The sequence below is a fragment of the Arachis ipaensis genome, chromosome B02, assembly GCF_000816755.2.
Source record: "Arachis ipaensis cultivar K30076 chromosome B02, Araip1.1, whole genome shotgun sequence".
NCBI lineage: Eukaryota > Viridiplantae > Streptophyta > Magnoliopsida > Fabales > Fabaceae > Arachis > Arachis ipaensis.
The window spans coordinates 87,235,514-87,259,339 of record NC_029786.2 but is presented as its reverse complement, the minus strand read 5'-3'; the positions used below and the strand labels follow the sequence as shown (position 1 = coordinate 87,259,339).

The following is a 23,826-nucleotide window of genomic DNA, read 5'->3' as shown; positions in this document are numbered from 1 at the left end:
CAAACAAATTAAACACATGCAACCCTTCTTTGAGGAAGAAAAAAAAAACAGAGCAACCCAAACCCCTTCCTAACAACGTAACCACAAAAAACCTAACAACATAGAAATCTAAACAAAACACCAAACGAAGATGAACTCTCCCTCAATCAACACACCACGTGAAGAGCCATCAGTGAAAACCCAGAAAAAAATTTAAACTTCAACTACACATTGTATTACTAACCTTGTTGTAGCTGACGATGACGATACCCTCTGCTTCAACAACTTCGTACCTGTGGTGTCCTTCCTTCTCCTGGCAATGAACTCAGTCAAGCACTAACCAGAACGTGCCCTAATGTCACAGCATTCTTTGGACGACAGAGAGAAGAAACGTCTGAAGAGAAGTAGGAGAAAGACTAACGAATGATCAACCCTTTCCCCAAGCAACCTTTCAATTCTCTTCCAAGGCAAAACGACGTCGTTTAAGGCTGCCTACGTGGACCGTAAGCAGCCAGCTCAGCGCTCCAGCTGCTGAGTCACGCCGGATTTGGGTGGAGGGACCAGGATTTCGCACTGAGCTCAATCTGAAAGGTGCAATTAGAGCATTTCGAAAGTCAGGGGTAACATTGGTGCACAGGCTCAATCTGAGGGACCATTATGGGGTTTCACTCGTAAAGATGGGCTTGTGAACCAAGGTAAGAACTTGTTTTCCAAGATGATTGCATTGAGAATATCTCCTAATGTTGTTAGTTACAATTTCTTTATTCACTGTTTCTGTTGTGCGAAGCTACAGGATTGTTGAATGAAATGGTTAAAAGCAGCATCAAACCAGATATATATACCTTTAATATATTAATTGATGCTTTGTGTAAAAAAAGAAGAGCAACAGAAGCCTAGAAGATGTTTGATATGTTGTTGGAGAGAGGCCCTAAGTCTAATGCTGTTACTTACAAGAGTTTAATTGATGGATACTTTCTAGTTTCTAATCAATCAAGTGAATGTGGCAGCAAAGTTGTTTGATAACATGATTAAAGCAGGTTTAACACCCAATGTTTAGAATTATAGCACTATGATTAATGGATATTGCAAGAGCAAAATGGTGGACCAAGCAATCACTCTCTTTAAAGAGATGCGTTGTAAAAGTATAGTTCCCGATATTGTAATTTACAATTGCCTTGTTGATGGTTTCTGCAAATTAGGAAGAATACCATGGGTACATGATCTTCTTGATGAAATGCAGAAAGAATTGTTACATGCTTTATGCAAAATCCAACATCTTGATGAGGCAATAACACTATTTTGGAAAATTATTGACAAAGGGTTTCGTCCAAATGCCTACATGTGTAGTATTCTTTTGAATGGATTGTTCAAATGTGGAAGAGTAAGAACTGCAAGAGAGTTTTTTGAGCATCTTTTGATCAACAATTGTTGTCTAAATGTTTTGACCTATAATATTATGATAAGTGGGCTTTGTAAAGAGGGCTTGATGGACGAAGCAATGACCTTATTTTCAAAAATGAAAGGAAATGATTGTCTTCCAAATGCTGTAAATTATGAAACAATTGTTGGAGCTCTTCTTGGTAGTAATAAGAATGAGCAAGCTGTAAAGCTTCTTCATGAAATGATCAGTGAAGGACTGAAGGTCTACTGATGGGTAGTAGTAATGAGGTGAGATCATTTATTTCAAATTTAAGCAGCACTTGAGTAATTGTTGAATATTCATATGCTATGAAAGCTTATTACATACATTAAAATTGACTTGAAATTACATTATTCCTACCATGTGCTTATTTGTTAATTATGACAAATTACTACTATCAGATATTATCCACAGTGTTGAGTTCTAATTTATTAATATAATGGCATCAGTTTTATCATATTACAAACAAAGTTGACAGTGATGGAGTCATTTATGCATATTCATCTCTTAACTTGAATTCCTTTTAACTTTTATTGAAAGTAAACAAATAAATTTCCATTTTCTTTACTCCATGTTTTCTATGGAACACACATGCTAATTGTTGCTTGAGATGACTATTGCTCTGTGGTCATTGTGCTTGCAAGGGCTGCTGTTGTTTTTCACTGGTTACAAACTTACAGGTTTTAGGATGCTCATAAGAAGAGCACACAAACAAAGTGACATGCTGAAAATTAAGTCTAATGGTACTATAGAATATTTGAAACTTAATTTAATTTTGTAGTAAATGTAAATTCCTGTATTAGTAGGGGTTTGTCAATTGGTGTAAACTAAGTTATTGCTGGTTCTAGTTCTGAAATATTCAAGATTCACGCATGGTGTTTGACTGATTTGTTTTACAATTTTCATAGATAAGTTTTCCATTGTTTTCTACTTGTACCATATTTGTTGGTAAGGATAAGGAGTCTTTGATAATTTGATTTGGCTATTATGGTATTCTCTTGAAAGCTGAGTGAAGAACCATGAATATTAGTTTGGAAGCTATTCATTTCTTGAGTTTCATTGTTTCAATAATGATGTTATTTCCCTTTGACACATCAAGGATTATCACAAAATCTTATAAACTTTTTGGTTAGTAATCGTTCCTAATTTATTGCCCATGATTCCTAGCTGTCATTTTTGGTGTTAGAACTGAACAAAGACATGCTGAGGAGATCACAATTCAATTATTTGGTTTAGAGGCACTCTTTGTTTCTCTAATTAATTTTAACTTGAATGTCTCATTGATATAAAATTATTTTATAAGGATATAATATTATTTAAGGTGTTTGTGAGTTGAGTATTAGTTAATTGTGCAGAATTTTCTATATATATAACATGTTTATCAAAGCTTTTCAAAAGTAAGTGTTTGATAATTTCTTATATGATTATTAATGGCATATGTATGTGTGTAGGTGTGTTCTGTATATGTAAATGCCCATTGATTCGAGTAAATCCCTATAATGGTCTCTGAGATTCAGGTTATTACCCAATGTAGTTTTCAAGATTTCAATTTTATCATTGTAGTCCCTCAGATACAGCTCCGGAAACCATAGTGGTTTCTGAGTATCTTTCCACTAATGAATTAGCTATCACTGTGCTGACCTGGCATCACGTTGCCACATTGGAAGGTGCCAAAACGTTGCTATTTTGGTTTGGTGCCCGTATTTGATAAAAAACGACGCCGTTTGGATTAAAATATAGCATGTAAAATGGTTTCAATCAAACACACACTCCACTCGTCTTCTCCACTTCCAAACTCCCTCTCCTTCTTATTCTCTTCATCAATGGCTCTGTCGTAGGGTTTTATGGGTGGGGTCAAAATCTTTGAGACAAGAAAATATCCGACTTAAAACTGAGTTAGTCGTTCAATTTTTGTTATTCGTCTTGTGAGTGTGGTTGGGATTTTCTATTTTTTTTGTCAGTTTAGTTTCTAGGGTTTGGTGTTTACGTTAGGTTAGGGTTTTGTGCCGATGCTCTGTTTTAACCGAATGGAACAGAATTACGGTAAATGATGGTCATAATGTTGAAAAAATAAGTGTTTAGTAGTGTTGATTTGAGTTTTTTTTTTATGATACGTAAGTAGTTCACAAAAATCTGTTTGAGTTAAGGGTGATTATGAAGTAATCATTTTTGAATTTTTTGTAGATGGAATAGATGTTGGATATTATGCTTCATCATGGGGTGACTTTAAGGAAGCATATAAGGAAACATATAATCATCACATTAATCCCATTCTTGGCCAACCATTATGGGAGAAAGCAGAGGAATATAACAAGCCTCATGCACCAAAAATAAAAAAAGAAACCAAGGAAGCTTCAGATGAAGAGAATGATGACTGCAGAAGAGAAGGCTAGAGGAAGATCTAAGAAAACCAAACCTAATCCCAAACTTGATAGTAACATTGGAGAGAAGGTTCATCTAAAGAGGCAATTAGGGGCATTTACATGTAGTTTCTATGGAGAAAAGGGATACACAAGGAGAGGTTGCAAGAAGAAGAGGGTGGTTGATACTGCTGTAGCTGCTAAGAACAAGAAAACAAAAGGAGGTGCTGTTACATTTGACCAACCAACTGAGCAACCTAACGATGATTGTGACCGAGGTGATGGAGAAGATAAGCATATTCTACAGCCTCCTGTGAATGCACCAGCTAGTTTTGATGCAGAACTTGTGGAGATAGATTTATCTCAGTCTACTGCCTCTAAATTAGAAGATTCTCAACAGGTATCTAAATATCATAGTACATAATTTTATGTGATTCATTTGAATGTCCATTGATGTCTAATGTTTCCTTTTAATGATCTAGGTGGCTAGACATGTTAAGCCTCAGATCTTTTCTACCACCAACCTCTGGTCCAGTTAATCCCATGCAAAGTGCTAGTTTAGGGACAACATCAATCCTTTGACTTACCGTTGTGTTGTTCTACACATTCACCATTACCATCGCATATTCGCATGTATAGTTCAACCACTCCTCTACTTGCGCCATTTGCGTTGTTCTCATTATCCTTTCTCCTTTTTTCTTTGTACTCACTAGATGTCTGGATCTATTTTCTCGCGCCACCCTCGTCACGAACGACGCCATATTCATCCTGGGGTTTCTGTCCAACATGAGCTCGTCGTTTATTATCTGGTACACTGCCTCCTTGGGTTATTTTAGTAGGTATGTGGATAATTATTTTAATTCTTATGTGTCGGATGGTCATTTTAGTAGGTATGCAGATGGTTATTTTAATTCTTATGTAAATGGTTATTTGATTGTAATGAGTTTAGTTAGATACAATTAAAATATATTGGATGTCCAATTTACTATGTATGCGGATGATTATTTTTATCCTTAAGTGGATGGTTATCCTTAAGTGCCGATGAGCATCCTTTTTGACAAACCAGCGGCGGTGAGGAGGATCTAGCATTGACGAAGGGGCTGGTTGGCGACCAAGCAATGGCGTGAAGAGCCCAGGAGGCGATGATGATGTCGGGTGAGGGAGAGAGTGACACCATGAAAGGGGCAGGTTGGTGAGACGGCGATAGCAGAGGGTTGGGGGGAGAAGTTGGTGCTTTGGTAAATTAGGGTATAATAAATGGTTAAATTTTTTGAATTACTGAATGGGATTTCTTAGTTGGGTAATTTAGGTGGAGTGTTTTTTTTTTAACTTTATTGTACCAAATTTTCAGTCCGTTGTTCATGTTGTTCAGATTTTTCATTGTCTACCTAGCGGAGCCGTTTCTGTAGATGTAGAAGCATGGAGCGGATGGAATTTGAACTTGGGCTCTAAAACTTCTTGGAAGCAATTACTCAATCAAAAATTGAGTTTCTTTTAAAAAAACTAACTTTACCCATATTTTATTAAGTTGGTCATAATATATGAATAGATCCAACCATCCTTTAGTAAAATTGATTTTATTGCCCCTTCGTTAAACTTTTACATCCATGTATCTAGAACCCGAATCAATGAATACAATTCAATGTGGTATTTGATGGATGTGCATGGTGTATATAAATAATTACAGTAAAGGATAATCGCGCTATAAGATTAGATGAAAAAATAAGTTTGAGTAAAAATAATCATCGAATCATCAAATGAAAAATACATTCTTATTCTAGAAAGTAGTCAAAGGAGAATAAGAAATTAAAAATTTTAACAAAATACTTTCACTCTAAAACTCAGACTCATGAACCTTTTATGTGGCATTATATATAATCTTTAGTTGCATGAAATTAATTATAAAACTTGATTGACAATTAAAATGATTGAAAATTAGTATAATTATTTATTAAATACTGATTTGATATAATTATAAAGAAAATATCTTCCTAGAATAAGTTGAGAAGAGACAGGTGTTATTAAAGTAAATATCATATAAATGCTAATTATGTATGATTGACATTATATTATAATTATTGACAATTAGAATGATTGACAATTAAAATGGTTGAGAATTAGTATAATTATTCATTAAATTTTGATTTTCATATAATTATAAAAAAATACTTTCCTAAAATAAGTTAAGAAGAGATAGGTGCTATCAACGTAAATATCAAATAAATATTAATTATATATGGTTGATATTATATTATACTTATTGACATTGACAATATAATTTTAATGCAATGTCAGTGTAAAATTATTTTACACGTGCATTCAATCACATAACATCATATTAGTAAAAATAACTATCTTTTATATTGACTGCGTGAATGGTAATCCAAAAGAACAGTTGTGATTGCATGACTGTGTAAAATATTTACACTGTCAATGTATGAAAATTAAATTTTTAATATAATATAATTATTTATTATATGTTGAATTTCATATTGTTGGCTACAAATGAATTGTATTCGAAGACTGAAGTAATTCGAGATGTTAGTAAGGCCTTGAAGTGGAGCAGAGAATGAGGGCCACGTGCTGAAAGCATCGAGTAGGGAGTTGTTTAGCATATGTTCGATCAACGTGGTGATTCGAACGAGTTTTTCGAATAAGAAAGATCGAAGATTATCAAATTAGAAGAGATTCAGTAACTGTCCCACGTTTGATCAAAAGGGCGGGAACGATTACCTTAATCTCCGCACATAAAGGGGCACGAATTCTTTAATGATCAGTCATGGAAAGAGGGCTATAAATAACAGGAAGCAGTACTACATAGGGGTTAGAACTTTTCTCCAGAAATACACTCAAACACACTCACATCCCCAGCGAATTTTTGAGTCTGCATTCGAGTTCGATTTCTGTAGGGTTCCTTCCATCGTCTTTACTTTTCAATTTTACAATTTCTGCAAATTTTATCTTTTCCTGTTCAGTTTATCTTCAAAGTATATTTTAATTTCATTGTCAAATTTACATTTCAGTACCTTTACTTTTCATGTCAAAAGTTCTTTGACTCAGTCGGAGGCATTTTTATTGCTTTATTTAAAATTTAATGCAAACTATTTTGATTTCAGTCAGTTTTACTTTTCGAAATCTTTATTTTACACTTTTCAGTTTTTTGCACCTTTTAAACTCATTCCCTTTTAATGCTCATCTAATTCGATGACCTTTGATGCACTTATAGAAAAACTGGTACCTGCAAAAGAGGAGTAGGTTTCGCTCCCAGACCATTAGAATCAAACCACCATCGATTTGTTAAAAATCGACAAAACAAATTGGCATGCCCAGTGGGACAGTTTTAAACTGAAGTGTGTCAAAAGACTTTTGGTGTCATTTGGTGTATGCAGTTGAGAAGTGGAAGGATTATCCACATGGCTGATGAAGTATCAAATATGAATGGTGGTTCGTCCACCAATGACAACATACCAGTAACTGTGCAATCTTTGGACGTTACTTCACGTTCAAAAGGTTTGATTGTAAGTGAAAGTATAGTTGTTACTAGTGTACAAACTGGAAATAATGGGCGTAATATTCGTCCATGTGGTAACTTATCACCAGTCCAGCCTCTAGTAACTACTGGTTGGCCTCATTATGGCCTTCCTCTTGGTTATACTCCACCGGTGAATGGTTTTGTTCCTCCCATTTGTTTTGGGAATGTAAATGGAGTAAATAATTCTCAAAATCCACAACAGTATTTTGAATTTTCTCGTGATTATAATGTGGGCTCTACGTCGAATGCCTCTAATTCTATAGCAGCATTTCGATAACATGTAGAGGAAAGTCATCATGATTTGGTCAATTTATTGACTCAACAAATGACTACAATTCTAAATCCTATGATGGCTAATCACGAATCAAAATTCGAACGTCTTGCAAGGCAAGTTGAACGGATTGCTCGAATCATTGATTATGATGAAGGAGAAAGACATGATGCCAGGGGGAATAATGAGGGTTTCGAAAATATATTTCAAAATAAAAACAATGTTTTAAATAGAGAGAATCCTCAAATAATTCTCCGTGGTCAAAATGCAGATGAAGTTCTGGCTCGATTACGTGCTAATCATGGTAGTGAACGTTATCAAGTCACAAGGATTGTGGAAGATGTATTCAATAGAGTCAGTTTGAATGTGGGGTTTATGAACCAACCCCATTTTGTGTTTGCTTTCTCTCAAGTTGTTCAAATGGCCGAAGTGCCAAGAGGGGTGAAAAATCCAAAAATAATTATAAAAATTGCAGGGAAAGTTGGAGAGTCGACCACTGAACATGTCGCTCGATATTTGGTCGAGATTGGGAATCTAGCCAATGATGAGAATTTGAAAATGAAGTTTTTTCCTTCTTCGTTAACGAAGAATGCGTTTACTTGATTTTCGAATCTCAGACCAAATTCGATAACGACTTGGATTCAGTTGGAAACTGCTTTTCATGCTCAATTTTATCGAGGGAAATTGAACGTAGCAATTACTAATCTAGTAGCGTTGAAACGAGAAGATGATGAAACCATCGATGATTATATGATACGTTTCAAAAATGCTAGAAGTAGATGTTATGTGTCATTACCTGAGAATGAAGTGGTGAAAATAGCAGTTATGGGGTTAGGATTTTATATGCGTCGAAAATTGCTTAATATGCATATTCCTGACTTAGCCCATTTGGATGAGAGATTTCGTCAAGTCGAAATTCTAAAGAAAGAAAAGGAGAAATATAATAATGAAAGAAGGTTAAAGAGTAAACCCTTTACTCGAAAAGAGAAGGTGGCTTATGTGGCCATGGAATCCTCGGAAGAAGGGTCTAATTTCGAAGAAGATGTTGATTTGGCCGAACTTAAGAAGGGTCTTCCATATGTTTGCTCTTTGCTTAAAAAGCTCCCTAATAATGAAAAGTCGAATGATTCAAAACTAAAGAGTGGAAAGAAATATAGTTTTGATATCTCGAAATCTGATCAGATTTTTGATGTGTTGCTTAAAGATAAGCAGTTAATTCTGCCCGAGGGTAGAACTTTACTTTCGGTGAAAGATTTGAAAGGGAAACATTATTGTAAGTTTCGCCAAGCAACTAGTCATTCGAATAACAACTGTGTTCGTTTCAGGGATCTTATACAGGAGGCCATCATGGAAGGACGTTTGAAATTTGATGATGGGAAAAAAGAAATGAAGGTTGATGCTGATCCTTTTGATGCTAAAGCCAGTTTTGCTGAGCCATATTTTGGTGTGAATATGGTTGGAATGTCTTATTACTTTGATGTGGCTTTGGATGATTTCGAATCACAAGTCCGATCAGTATATCCTCAAGTGAGGGATGGTTTGTTGGATTTCTTGGTGCAGCAAAATATCAAAGATCGGGACGTATCTCTGTGTCCTCGATGTAATGCTGTGTTTGATGCTGAGGCTGCAACAATCTTTTGAAAAGAAAGGATGAAGAAAGAATTGGCTCATAGAGAGGAGCAGACTTGTCAGAGGCAACCAATTCAACGAGTAGAGGGACAAAGCTCTAAGGCTCCTCAACAAGATGCTACCGCACCAATAAGCCGTTCTCGGCTATAGGAGTTCATTGGATTTGGAATTTCCGAGAATTCCAAAATTGAGATGCTCAATACAGGCGGAACCTACAGTCATCGAAGACCTCCTCGAGGTCAGTATCCCTATTATCATGGCCGAGTTAGGGGGTATCCAAGGGGTAGAGGAAGAAGGAATCAACAGCAAACAAAGAAGCCTCAAACTGATAAAGGCAAGGTGGTAACGCCTTCAGTGCACTTTTGAGTAGTCTTCCCATCTGATGGAGAAACTTACTCGAAGGGTATTCCTTCTCCTGCGAAATTGGACAAAGTCAAAGCAGTAGTTAATACTCTAGGTGCTGACAAAGACAAAGATGATAATTTAGATGAAGAGTATTTCGAAGAGGGAGATGATGAAATGGTTGGAACTATTTCAATTATTCCAACTGAATACTTGGGTGAGTATGAAGGCGACCCTGAAGAAGATTATGATATGGATGCTGAAGAAGCCCTTTCTTTCATCCGATGTGAGGATGAACCAGGGTATTTTCTGAGGCCTTATGAAAAAACAAAAGTCTCATCTTCGCCCACTTCATATTACTACAACTATGAGTGAAATTAAAGTAAATAAAGTCTTAATTGATGGCGGAGCAGCAATAAATCTCTTACCAGAGAGGATGCTGATGAAAGCTAGTAAGCATCTTGATGATTTGGTTCCCACCAACATTGCTGTAACAGACTTTAGTGGTGCTTCTACTCTTGCTGAAGGTCTGGTTACCTTGGGGGTGAAGGTGGGGTCTTCTGAGTGAAACACTGTTTTTGTGGTGGTGCCTTCGAGGGCAAGCTATAATGCCTTATTGGGCCAGGACTGGATTCACAGAGTTGGAGCTGTACCGTCTATTGTGCATCAGAGTGTCCTCCTTTGGACAAAAGATGGAAAGCCTGAAATTATTAAGGCTGATTCGAATCTGTATGTCGAATAGCTACATGTCAATTTTAGGGTATATAGTTCGAAATTGAAGCCTTTAAATGTTGACAGGGTGTTAAATTCTTACAACTGTGAGGGCTACTATTTGTCTTCAGAAGGCCTGATGGTGAAACTGCGTCATCCACACCTTGCTATGCCCCCAATTGGTTAGGATTGTTTGTCTTAGAATGGATTCGAGACGTTGTTCGATGGAATATGCTTAAGATGTCTCAGATTACCTGGTAATTTTAAATAATTATATAAGTAATTTCCCTTCAGTTGAGAATAAAGTTGGTTCTTCTGATGAAGTTGAATCATTTAGGAACGTAATTTCTTCTTTTAGTAGCAAGAATTCGATGTCTTCAATTGAATTTAGTCATAGTTTAAGTTTTTCTTCATTATGTAATTCAAATGATATTATTAGTCAAACTGCTGATAAAATAGCAGAAGTTCATTGTATCGAAAATGAAGCTGTTGTTAATCTTGCAAATGATCAAGTTCATTCTATTCCTAATGAATCTGTTGATTTCTCTTTTGATTGCATCTATGATTTAGAACCTTTGGATTTTGAAAAATATTCAGTAAAAGATGAGGATCACTTAAAAGGGTTTGAATCCTAAGATCCCTTAGAGGAAATTAATTTGGGATCTGTTGATGATGTTCGAATTACTTATATCTGTAAAGATCTTGCAGAACCTTTTCGAACTGAACTTTTCCATATTTTACATGAATTTAAAGATTATTTTGCTTGGGATTATCATGAGATGTCTGGTCTCGATCGTTCTCTTGTAGAACATCGATTAGCATTGAAACCAAATGCTCGACTGGTGAAGCAAACTCCTCAATGTTTTGCTCCAGAAATTAATCAAAAGATTAAGGAAGAAATAGAACGATTGATTAAAGCAAAATTTATTCGAACTGCACGTTATGTTGAATGGGTTTCTAATATTATTTCTGTAATGAAGAAGAATGGAAAATTAAGGGTGTGTATTGATTTTAGATATCTGAATAATGCCACCCCGAGGGATGAGTATTTCATGCCCATAGTAGATATGTTGATTGACTCCGTAGCAGGAAACGAAATTTTAAGTTTTATGGACAGTTATTCAGGATATAACTAAATCTTCATTGCAGAAGATGACGTGTCCAAAACTGCTTTCTGTTGTCCTGGGGCATTAGGCACTTATGAGTGGGTGGTTATGCCTTTCGGTTTGAAAAATGCTGGTGCAACTTACCAACGTGTAATGAATGCCATATTCCATGAGTATATCGGGAAATTTATGGAAGTATGCATAGATGATGTCATGGTCAAGTCAAATTCAGTGAATCAACACATTGATCACTTAAGAAAGGCGTTTGTTACTACGCAGATAAAAGGGATTAAAAATGAATCATTTAAAATGCGCCTTCGGTGTGTCGGCAGGAAACTTCCTAGGGTTTGTTGTTCACAAAAGAGGGATTGCTATCGATAAGAATAAGGCTGATGCAATTTTAGCATTGTCTTCTCCTAAATCGAAAAAAGAAGTGCAATCGTTCTTGGGAAAAGTAAATTACATTCGAAGGTTCATTTCAAATCTTTCTGGTCGAACTCAAGTATTTGCATCTTTAGTAAAACTAAAGAATGATTCACAGTTCAAATGGACAGACGAGCATCAACAGGCATTCGAGTCAATAAAAGCTTATTTGTCCAAAGCCTCGATAATGGCGAATGTTCGCCCACATGAGCCTTTAAAACTATACATTGCTACATCTACAAATACGATTGGGTGTATGTTAGCCCAAGATGATAAGAATGGTCATGAACGGGCCATTTATTACCATAGTCGAGTATTGACTGATATCGAGACAAGGTATTTGCCAATAGAAAGATTGTGTTTGTCTTTATATTATACGTGTATGAAATTAAAGTGTTATATGGTGGCTAAGCCTGTGAAAGTCATTGCACATACTAACCTTGTCAAATATATGTTGAGTTCTCCAATGTTACGAGGTCGTTTGGGGAAATGGATGTTAGCTTTGACAAAATTTGATTTACAATATGTTCCAACGAAGGCTATAAAATGCTAGGTCATTGCAGATTTTTTGGTTGAGAATTCAAAAAAATTGAATGACCAGGGAGCAAACGTGCTCGACGTTAAAGTCGATTATTGGAAGCTATATTTCAATGGATCGAAGCACAAAAATGGTGCAGGGGTAGGAATTCTCATTATTTCACCGGAAGGAATACCATCGGAATTTTTGTTCGAGCTAAAATATCCTTACTCGAATAATATGGCGGAATATGAAGCTTTGATTTTAGGTATTGAGATTTTGATTGGGAGAGGTGCTTCAGAAGTTCAGATTTTAGGGGATTCCCAGTTGGTTTTGAAGCAGTTATCGAAAGAATTTAAGTGTAATAATGAGAAGTTGCAGAAATATTTGGCAATGGCTTGGGAGTTGTTAACTTCCTTTCGAAAAGTTTCATTGGTCCACATCCCGAGGATCCAAAATGAAATTGCTAATGAGTTGGCCCAGGTTGCTTCAAGATATAGAATAGGTCCTGAAACATTGAAAAAATTGGCAGGAATTCACCAAATTTTAGTGCCTATAGATGAAAGAGAAGCTTTATGCTTGGATGAATGGGGAGATAATGATTGGAGGAAACCCATTGCTGAGTATCTAAAGAATCCTGGCACTCAAGTTGATAGAAAGATAAAATTACGAGCAATGAATTTTGTCTTGATGCCTGGTGAGCTGTATAAGAAAGGAAACAACGGGAGTCTTTCGAGATGTCTAAGTCAATATGATACAGACATTGCTTTAGGGGAAGTCCATAAAGACATATGTGGTGCTCATCAGGCTGGGATGAAAATGAAATGGGTACTATGTCGAAATCATGTCTATTGGCCATCCATGATAAAAGACTGTATCGAATACGCAAAGGCATGTCAAGAATGTCAACGGCATGGGTCGATACAACAGATCCCAGCGTCTGAGTTGCATTCGATTATTAAGCTATGGTCGTTTAGAGGTTGGGCTCTGGACTTAATTGGATTGATTCATCCCCCTTCATCGAAACATCAAAAATTTATTCTGGTAGCAATAGATTATTTTACGAAGTGGGTCGAAGCAGTTCCTTTAATAGAAGCTGGGGCAAAATGAAATAATAGATTTTATTGAGGAACATATAATCCATCGATTTGGAATTCCTCAAACATTGAGTACTAACCAAGGGACTATGTTTACTGGTCAGCGAATCAAGAATTTTGTAGCTTCGGGGAATATTAATATGGTTACTTCAACCCCTTATTATGCACAAGCCAATGGCAAAGTTGAGGCAGCAAATAAAATTCTGATTAGTTTGATAAAAAAACAAATCAGAAGTAGACCCTGAACTTGGCATGAAACTTTAGCCAAGTACTGTGGGCTTATTGAAATTCACCAAGGGGGTCGACAGGTACTTCACCTTATAAATTAGTATATAGTCACGACGCAGTGCTACCATTAGAAATCAATCTTAATACTTTAAGGGTGTCAAAGCAAGATGATTTTCTAGTCGATGATTATTGGAATGCAATGTTTGATGAGTTGAATGAGTTAGACTCTGAGCGTATTTTGGAGCTTGAAAACGTGATTCGGCGAAAAGAAAATGTTGCCCAAAATTACAACCGTCGAGTAAAAGAAAAATGCTTCGGGATAGGTGAATTGGTTTTGAAAGTTATTTTACCAATGGAAAAGAAATCGAGAATTCTTGGCAAATGGTCCCATACTTGGGAAGGTCCTTTCCAAGTAATTGGATTATATTCCGGAAACGCATATCAAATCTGGAAATGTAACCAATTCAATAAACGGAAAGTATTTAAAGCAATATCATTGTTTGTTAACTCAGAATTGAAATGCATAAGTCTGAAGATAAAAACAAAAGGAAATCATTACAAGCATTGAATCCTAAGGAGGAGAAAGGTAAGGCGCTATAAGTTCTGCTAAGTCTGAGCGTAATTTAACCCTTTCATTTTTCAGAGCCAAAAGTGTTTCGATTTGCTCATATTCTTCATACTGAGCATTGTCAAGTTGCTTTTCACATTCCTCTTGCTTGGCCTCAATAGAGAGGATCTTTTGTACAAGTTGTTGTTGCTTGTGTTGGATAGTGGCTAGAGGTGTTGCTATTTTAGCCTTCCTCTTTTGAATTTTGGCAAGTCTCTCATTAATTTGAGACAATTCTGCTTTAAGTTCCCTCTCTTCCTTATCATAATAAGCCTGAGCAGAAAAGGCCTGAGAAATTTTTAAGTCAAAATTTTCACGAGAAGCTTTAATCGGCTGGAGAGCTGCAGTGTAGTTTTCTGATTCAGTTCAAATTTTAGCCATTTTGTCTTTGACCTCTTGTAGCTTGTCTTCGGCAGTCACACATTTGTTGGCAACTTTTATGAATTAGTTGACTATAGTAGAGTGTTGGGATGGAACTTGAGGTTCAAGAGATGAGCTTAGGACATCAGACAAAAACGAGTTCAGGGTCAGTGGGTGGATGGTCTAGAAGTCTGAGAAGGGCCAAAAGTTGTTCTCGAGCATTAATATTTAGCTCAGATGGGAGATTGGATGCAGAAGGACCTGTATGTGTAGGAGTAGAAATGAGCACCTTGTCCTCTTGAGCAACTTGATTCAGGATGATAACCAATTCAATCAGATCAACATCCTCAGATTCGGAGATCATACCTAGATCTCTAGATCCCAAATCAAGAGGAGTTTGAAGTTTAGTACTCTTAGATGGACTGGAGGTTTTTTGTGGTGAAGGAATGGTTTCTAAAACTCGGGATGGAGAATCCGAATCAGGGGCAATAGTTTCAAGGACTCGAGAAGGAGAGTCAGAATCAGAAGCCACCTGGGATCCAATAGAAGTTTCAACTTGGTTTGGTGGAGAAGAATGTTCAATATTTAAAGTTTGTGTTAGAGAATGATGGACATGTTCTTCTGTTAAATCAACGATTTGGGTCTCAACTGAAATTGGAGGAGCTACCTGGAGAGGTTCAGCAAATGCAATAGTTTGAAATTGCTGAATGAGATGCTTACTGCCCTGAATCTTGTTGATGTTGTTGAGATGGTTGGTCAGGCGCAAGAGAGGAAGTGATTAATTGAGCAGCAGTGACAGGCTGAAATACAGCATACATTAGTCGAGGTTTACTTCGACTGAATTAATATATTCGAAGATAATATAATGTTACCGGAACATGTCTTTTTCTTTGAATCAGCTGAGATCGGGTCCGAATCAATTTCATCATCCGACTTCGATGATGCAGCAAGAAGATTTTGGATGGATGGTTCACTGTCATCAGAAGAGCTCTCGCTTGATGGTTGTAACTGTAACTACCGAAACACTAAAATCAAAAGAAGATTAAGCAAACGTGGTTTCCGAGGAATTTTGGGTTAAAAAAATATAAAAAATAAAATATATACCCTTCTAGAAGTCCTTGAAGGAGTTTGTCGACTTTTCTTTGGTTGTTGCCTTAAAGAAGCTGTGGCTTCAGCCTTCCTCTTCAGAGGCCTCTTGGGAGAACCTTCAGCAGCAAGAACCGTTCGGGTAACAGAACTCTTGATTTCTTCTAAGGTACGGCTATACTTAGAATAGTACATAGCCCACCAATCGAAGCAGGATTTTGTAATGAATGAACTACGATTATAAATAAGATGATTGTAGCTCTCTCTTTGTTGTTGATTCTTCAAGAGACAAACATCGAGTTCTTTCTTCGAAGCCAAAGTGACATGGTAAAAGGGTTTGTTGTTCTTGGGGAGTGGAGTTGGGATAGCCTGGGAGAAGCCTAGTTCTCTAGCTGTATAGTGAGAGGCATACAGAGTGACTTTGAGACGTTCCTTTTTGTACAGGGTAGCCCTGTTGGGATCACTTGCACAGCCAGTAGGCTTGCCCAACTCCTGTTAGCAAGTTCGATTTCTTTGGTGTCATTAGGGAAGAGAAGACATTCGAGCTAGGCAGGACCACAATTTTGACGTAGAAAATGGGTGAAATTGAGGTCCTCGTTATGGAAATTTTTACAAGAGTGGAAAAGGGAAAAAACAGCCCAAAATCGATCTTCATCTGATTGAGCTTCTAGAAAATTTGGTTTGAAATTAGCCAATCGAAATCCCTCAATATGCTGTTTGTCTGAAACGCCACCTCCAGGCTTTATCATGTGTTTTTTGAAAATGACATTTAGCCAGAGTTGGAGAAGTCAGAGAGGACCTCCCGTGCTAATCAAGTAATTGTTTTGAAGACAGTTGACAAACTGGCCAAGTTCTTCGAAAATGTGCCCTAGAAGTAACTTGGCCAAGTTAAAGGTGTTTCCTTAATGGAGGAGGGAAGCTAGGGGGTAGAAAAGCTTATGCATTTGAACACTTCTAGAGCAAAAGATTATTGCATTTAATCAATAAAACAAAAAGGCCATATGTTCATCATCTGTTATAGGGTCATTTTCTGCGCCCATATGATGAGCAATGAACTCGCTGTAAGAGGTCATGGAGGTTATGTTGTACTGTCGCTCAGGCTGCATATCAGAAGTAAAATCTCGAGGGCTAATTGGGAGCCCTGTGATGGCAGCTACATCGAAAAGTGACATGCCAATCATCTCACAAGGAAGGTGAAAATTGTTGGTAGTCCTGTTCTAGAAATGAGTTACGGCCCCAATCATCCAAGGATGTGTTGAAGGAGTAAAGTGAGAAAGTCGTAGAAGATCTTGAATCCCAAGAGCCCCCAAGCAGCATTCTTCGTTGGTGCAAGGTGCTCATGCCAGGCCGTAAAATCAATTCCACGAGGGGCGATTTTAGGATTGTTCCTGAAGGATTTTTGGGGATTGGTAAAAAAGGAGATGTCAAGGTCCTGACCAATCAACAAGTCTTCTCCTTGAGCATTGGGGAAGTAAGCGAGTCGCTTGTTCGTCCTTTCTAAACTCTCAATGGGACCAACAAAACAATGGGTGTCATCACCTACAGTGAAGGGGATAAGGATTCTGGGATCATCGAGTTGGAGCTATGGGTCATCAATGACCTCATCATTGACTTGGTGCAGTACGTGTAAGGCCGAGGAGCCGGTGATTGCACCATAGGACGTTTACCTTTGTCCTGAGTAGGGATGTGAGATGAAGAAGCAGCCATTGATGAGCAAAGGAAAACAAAGGATAGAAAATAGAGACTACACAAGAAGGAGAAATGCAAGAGATGTTGAGAGAATGAGGATTCGAGAAAGTTAAGCAATGATGAGAGGTTTGAATTTAAAGGTGTTTTTTTCTTGCTTAACCGTTATTGCATAAAGAATTCAAAGAGAAAGGAGGTAACTTTGCGGGGAAGGCAAAGTGGTGGAGAGAGAGTGTAAATTGTGGGAAACGTGTCAAACGAGTCAAATCGTTGGAGAGAGTAAGTGGCATTAATAGCCAAATTAAAAGGTAATTTTCCATTAAACTATGTTTGAAGGGTAAGTCAGGATTAAGTGTTTGGTCTTCCAAGGTGTAGTTTCGAAAACTAAACACATTAATCCTAAGGGGGCAATTTTTTGGCCACAAATGAATTGTATTTGAAGACTGAAGTAATTCGAGATGTTAGTAAGGCCTTGAAGTGGAGCAGAGAACGAGGGCCACGTGCTGAAATCATCGAGTAGGGAGTTGTTCAGCATATGTTCGATCAACGTGGTGATTCGAACGAGTTTTTTGAATAAGAAAGATCGAAGATTATCAAATTAGAAGAGATTCAGTAACTGTCCCACTTTGATCAAAAGGGCGGGAACGGTTACCTTAATCTCCGCACACAAAGGGGCTCGAATTCTTTAATGATCAGTCATGGAAATAGGGCTATAAATAACAGGAAGCAGTACGGCACAGGGGTAGGAACTTTTCTCCAGAAATACACTCAAGCACACTCACATCCCCAGCGAATTTCTGAGTCTGCATTCGAGTTCGATGTCTGTAGGATTCCTTCCATTGTCTTTACTTTTCAATTTTATAATTTCTTCAAACTTTATCTTTTCCTGTTCAGTTTATATTCAAAACATATTTTAATTTCATTGTCAAATTTACATTTCAGTACCTTTACTTTTTATGTCAAAAATCCTTTGACCCAGTCGAAGGTATTTTTATTGCTTTATTTAAAATTTAATGCAAACTATTTCGATTTTAGTCAGTTTTACTTTTTGAAATATTTATTTTACACTTTTCAATTTTTTGCACCTTTTGAACTCATTCCCTTTTAATGCTCGTTTAATTCGAGGATCTTTAATGTACTTACAGAAAAACTGACACCTTAGCAAAATACTGATACCAAAATACGCCACGTTAACATTTTTGGCATCAAAATACGCCACATTAGCATTCTTGACATCACAACGTGCGACGTTAGAATGCTACCAATTATAGAATAATATAATGATATAATGATAACGATGATTTGTTTGAGTCACTATTTTAATAATATGTTTTTGTATGGTAAGTCATATTTTATATAAAATTAATATTTATGGAATAACTCATGCTTATATCTCTCTTATCGAACTCCTTTGACCCTTAATATACCTGAAAGTAATTTTCGATTTCTTTGTGCTATGTTCAAAGTCGTCTTTGCAAAGCTAGAAAATAAAAATGCTTCTTTGCATTATTTCTGGGTAGTGGTTTACATCTATATATTTCCCTTATTATTGAATATTGTAACTGATCTGTTTCAATTCTGATTTTGTATTTAGGACTCCACATATAGGTTTCTTGTGAGGTGGAACAGATTCTTGAAATGGGAATTCCTAATGAGAGTGAAGAAGAAGTATCAACAAACTGGTTTTAGAAGCAATAGTCCAAACAAAGTCAAGAGAGGAGTGATTTGTTTCATTGCTGAAATTTGTGTGTTTTTGCATTTGTTGTGTATAGGGAATACTCTGTGTTATGCTTTTGTCTGTAATTCACAAATCTTTCTTACGATAGGATATTTTCATTTCTGCAAATTTACCATTTACTAAATCAATTATTTATATAAAATATATATTAAAATACAAAATACGTATTAAAAATAAGTTAAATAACTACAAAATCGTTGATTTTTTTTATGTATACTTATATTTTTGTAAATCTAATCCCTTGCCCATTATTATATGCACATATGCACTGAGACAAAGAGCAATGCATAGCCACTTATATTTTAATTTTTATGTAACTTCTAAACATCTATTATATCATCATATATAAAAGATGCGAAGGATATTACTAACAAAGCTAGTTATAATCACTCATAAAGTAAAACCCAAGCATGGGTTACACAAGCAATAGTACAATGTACAACTTCAAAGTTCAGATTAATGCACCTTACATAAAGAAAGTGAAAACTAATCTGAGAAACATAGTAACACCAATTAACACTCTCTTTGGACTCCTATGCCAAACCCCATTATTTATCTGCCCAAAAATGGCTATAAGAATCATCTAAAATTTGTATGTGCAGCTTCCATCATCACTTCTGGCTGTTGGATCATAGTTTTCTGCAACAGGGTCAGTGCAACCTTCAGGGATGGGAATATGAACCTGTTGAGCTCCTTTTCCTGCATCCACATAGTAAGGTAAGACTTTTTTTCACTTGTTTATTCTAAATTTTCAGGAGGCTTTATGGATCAGAGTTCTAACCATAGAAGTTTCCGGTTTTTATGGCATCTTCATTTTCTTCTCCAAGAGCTGCCTCATTGAGGTACTTGTCAGCCAATTGAACCCTCTTGACATTCTCTTGCTCTTGGACAAGCATGTTTCCGTACTCGAGAAGCTTCTCGATTGTCATCTTCGGTTGCTCGAAAACTGGAGGTCCCTCCTTTGAGTTCACAAGCCTTTTCCCAATGCTTTCCACCCCAACACTAGAGATCCAATTCCTGACTTCATCATCATACACTCTAGCCCTCACGGCACCAAAGAAGTCTACACAAAATTTCATCAACATTTCATTTTTTCAAGCTTTTATGATCGATGAAAATGGGGAATTAGCAAATAAAAAACAACAGTGCTACAAGGCCCAGCAAATATTATTATTTTGGACCAGTATTTACAGGAGTTTGCATACACGAGTCAACACAGTTTGTAACCACATTTACCATAATTTAAACACATGAATCAATATAATTTATTTGTTGAAGGCAACTTGGGGTTTGTGCTGGCTAAATGCGGACCAAAATTGATAAAAAGAAAAAATGCTGGCCCCAAGACTTTTTGAATAAAAAAGCTTACCAATAGATTGACCAGGGAAGGTGTCAACAAGCCTTACAATGTCCTCTTTGGGAACATTATCTGTCCTGAAAATACCTTGGCAGACACCAATCCGGTCTTCTCGAGTCGGCGCCCAATAGAATTTCTCCATACGTCCGTCGCGAATGAGAGGAGCATACAATGTTGAGAAGTCATTACCGGTGACAATGACGGGGACACGCGGATTCTCCTCCTTGTTGTACATACCAGGAAGTTGAACATTGGTTGGGTTATCAGCAATGTTCATGAGTGTGGCATTTACCATTTGGTTGTTAACTGTGTATTGGGTTGTTCCACCCATTCTACCAGCCCCTGCATCAAGATCATTGATGAAGAGGCAGCACATCTTTCCTTTCTTAATTATGTCCGCCGCCTCGCGATACCTTTGCCTGATCAACTTTGCAGGCTCTCCGGCATTTCCACTTTCCAATTCTCCAGCACTCATCATTATAGGGCTGAATTCAAAGGCCAAATATCAAAGAGTTAGAGACTAATTAAGCATCAACTTTAAGGGGAGATTACATGTTAAGGGATGTAATTGAACTTACTTGATTCCCATCTTGGCAAAGACAAGTTCACATTGAAAAGACTTCCCTTGACCTTTGCCACCCCAAATTCCCAAAATAAGAGGAACTTTAATATTTGGCAAGTTCAAAAAGTTCTTGGTGATGTGAACTACAACCTTGTCCATGAATGCAGGAGCAATATAGAAACCATCGATGGTGTTGTCCAAATTGTACCTGATAAAAAAAAAGGTGAATTAGCATTCAACAACTTCATTATTTTAGGAAAAAATACTTCAAAAGTCCTTATAGTTTCACTTAATCTTCAACCTTGTTCCTCTAATCTAGAAGTCTTGTGTCAAGTCCTTATAATTGTGTCTCAAATCTTGTATTTGTAGCATCTTTTGAGCCTCATTTACTTTTTTAGAAAAAAGAAAAAAACAGGGACTTGATCACAAAATTTTTAAATTAGAAGGACCTAATTAAAAAACATTATATAATATAAAGACTTAACTAGAAATAGTTAAAAACTATACAATATACAAACTTAAAAGTAATATCTCAAATTTTAATTACCAAATCAGACTCTTTTATTTTGTTAGACAAATTGGTCCTTGTCGTTGTCGTTATTTAATTAAAACATAACCACGCTTAATAATTTTAAAATTTGTATATCAGTTATTCTATAAAAACGAACAATATTGATATGAAAGACTGTCTAACGTGAATAAATTTTGTTGAAGACTAAAGACTAAAGTGTCCAACTAAAATGCTTTTGAGACTCATTTGGATATTACTCAAAGCTTTAAATTATAAGTATCTAACAAAATATGGAGTGAAACGATAGAAGGTACCTCTGGAGTAATGAATCAAACCGAAAATAAGAAGAAAAAGATTCAACTTTTGTTATGAAAATGAAGTTCAAAGTAACTTACTGGCGAAGACCGGTACTGATGTAATCATAAGAACTCATGACAGCATAGTGAGTGCCACTATCCATGGTGTTTTGGAAGAGAGAGTCCACCATTCCTTTTCCTCTTGTGATATCTTGTTGATCATCTGAAGTGTCATAGGCAAGTCCACCCCATCTGTCCTTCGACGTCTGCTTCTCCTCATCGTATTCGATTCCAGCGCAAACCTTAAAGTTCCCGCCAGACAAATTCCTCTGGTTTGAAACTACAGAACTCACTCTCTTCAAGCTGGTTCCAAAGAATGCTGAGTTTGTTGTTGGAGGTGCACCACTGCTTGATCCACTCAGTTTCAACTGCACCATTTACACATAAATCCCTTCTCTCATCAGTTCATATTATTGCAAGTTCCATGTAACACTATATCAACAATAGTAACTAAATTCTTATACCGTTAATAGCTTTTAATTTCATTTTTCGTTCTACAAAATGTCACAGCAGCGCATTTGTAAGTTCATATGTCATAAATAGTAATTTGAAACTAAATGAGAGATTCGTCACTCCAATGCTTCGTCACAATTCAATTTGAATTTATATTATTATTTTATCATTTATTTGGTTCTCCATTAAGATAATACCAACTCTCTGGAAGGAGATCAAAGTCCAGGGGGCCAGCAACTTTTTTGTGTTTTCTGACCAGCACTTAACCATCAAAACAAAAGTGAGTGATTTCTCACCATTAGATATAATCTCACACCATTAAAAACATTATTGATGGCCAATTGATGGTTACAAATTACTAAAATTGCTGGCCCCTAGCATTCCTCATTCTAAAAGTACTCAGTTAGAGTTGCTCTAAATGAATAATATTCTTAAATGTTATTTGAGGATTCAAAAGTAGACGTTTGTTTAGACAACCATCAAATTTAAGGTTGAGTGGAGATTACAATCTAATCAAATAGTATAAAAGAGAGGTCTACTTAGCTATATAGAAGAAAACATTATCTTCCTATGATCCTATCATAAATCTTATTTACATCTAAGCTATTAACATCTCTTCTAGTTTAATTAAAGATGAATTTAGAACAGACCCAAATAGCAAAAGCTCAATATATCAAAGTTGCTAAAAAATCACAATATTTCCTTGCTCATATAGTCATCGTATAGATAAATCTAAAAGTATGTAAGCATGTTTATGTACTAGAACTAGAATAAACTTAATAATATATATATATATGAAATTAAAAAATAAAAAAATGCAATTAAAAATACATAAATAAATAAAACCCACGAAACAAAAAGTATAATTAAGTAAAACCAAACATGTTATATATCTACAAGACCAAAAAGCTTGAACATTTTTTTTTTGGGTGCAAAGGAGCACGGTATGATATATAGTAAGTAGTAATATAAAAAGTAGTACCGGTAGCAAGTTGATGGCTCCAACAGCTGAAGTTGCCATTGTGTTTATAGTGATTCCAAAAGGGGTTTTGGTATCAAGGGAAGAGGACGAAATATGATAACTATGAAGCTATTTGAAATTAAAGTGTTTATGGATTGAAGGAAAGAGAGAGGTGAGATTGTGATCTTTATAGTGTGATCATGTTATCTGAATGCTTGAGTGAGAGTGTTGCCAAAATAGAAAGTGATGGAGAAAATGGAAATGAAAAATCTGTGGATATGGCCATATGGGTAGCATGGGAATTTATCAAGAACCACACAAATGAATTGGGAGTATTATTACAGTGTTGGCGCTGCACACGTGGCTTTTGGTGAGGTGGACATTGGTTTTGGAATGTGGTATTTGAGGATAGAGCATAGAAACTAGAAAGACTATTCATGTGTTTTATTTACAAAACAAAATGGAGGCTTCTGGGAACTCTGCTTATTTGAGGTTTGTGTTGAAGCTCCTCTCTCCACCACTCATATTTTACTT

General features: G+C 36.3%; 2 protein-coding genes across 3 annotated transcripts; one reads left to right on the top strand and one right to left on the bottom strand.

Moving 5' to 3' along the window:
- On the top strand, window positions 1,049–1,630 carry LOC107627549 (pentatricopeptide repeat-containing protein At1g63150-like). The gene has a single exon (XM_016330384.1). The coding sequence runs from the start codon at window positions 1,049–1,051 to the stop codon at window positions 1,628–1,630; it is 582 nt and encodes a 193-aa protein (XP_016185870.1).
- LOC107625608 (ribulose bisphosphate carboxylase/oxygenase activase 2, chloroplastic) lies at window positions 19,452–23,587 on the bottom strand. Of its 2 annotated transcripts, none has more exons than XM_016328289.2 (6): window positions 23,314–23,587; window positions 21,918–22,252; window positions 21,028–21,219; window positions 20,462–20,934; window positions 19,874–20,155; window positions 19,452–19,791 (listed from the first exon to the last, which is right to left on the bottom strand). In XM_016328289.2, the coding sequence occupies exons 1-6, from the start codon at window positions 23,350–23,352 to the stop codon at window positions 19,676–19,678; spliced, it is 1,437 nt and encodes a 478-aa protein (XP_016183775.1). In that variant the 5' UTR covers window positions 23,353–23,587; the 3' UTR covers window positions 19,452–19,675. The 2 variants fall into 2 exon arrangements, with proteins under 2 accessions (XP_016183775.1, XP_016183776.1); XM_016328290.2 differs by having other exon boundaries at window positions 21,918–22,246; window positions 23,314–23,559.

Excerpts from the sequence above, each read along its gene's own strand:
- LOC107627549 (XM_016330384.1), top strand. The coding sequence starts at position 1,049 with ATGATTAATGGATATTGCAAGAGCAAAATGGTGGACCAAGCAATCACT.
- LOC107625608 (XM_016328289.2), bottom strand. The coding sequence starts at position 23,352 with ATGGCAACTTCAGCTGTTGGAGCCATCAACTTGCTACCG. Across the intron at positions 22,253-23,313 it reads GAGCCATCAACTTGCTACCG|GTGCAGTTGAAACTGAGTGG; the intron begins GTACTACTTTTT and ends TATGTGTAAATG. Across the intron at positions 20,935-21,027 it reads TTTGCCAAGATGGGAATCAA|CCCTATAATGATGAGTGCTG; the intron begins GTAAGTTCAATT and ends CTTTGAATTCAG.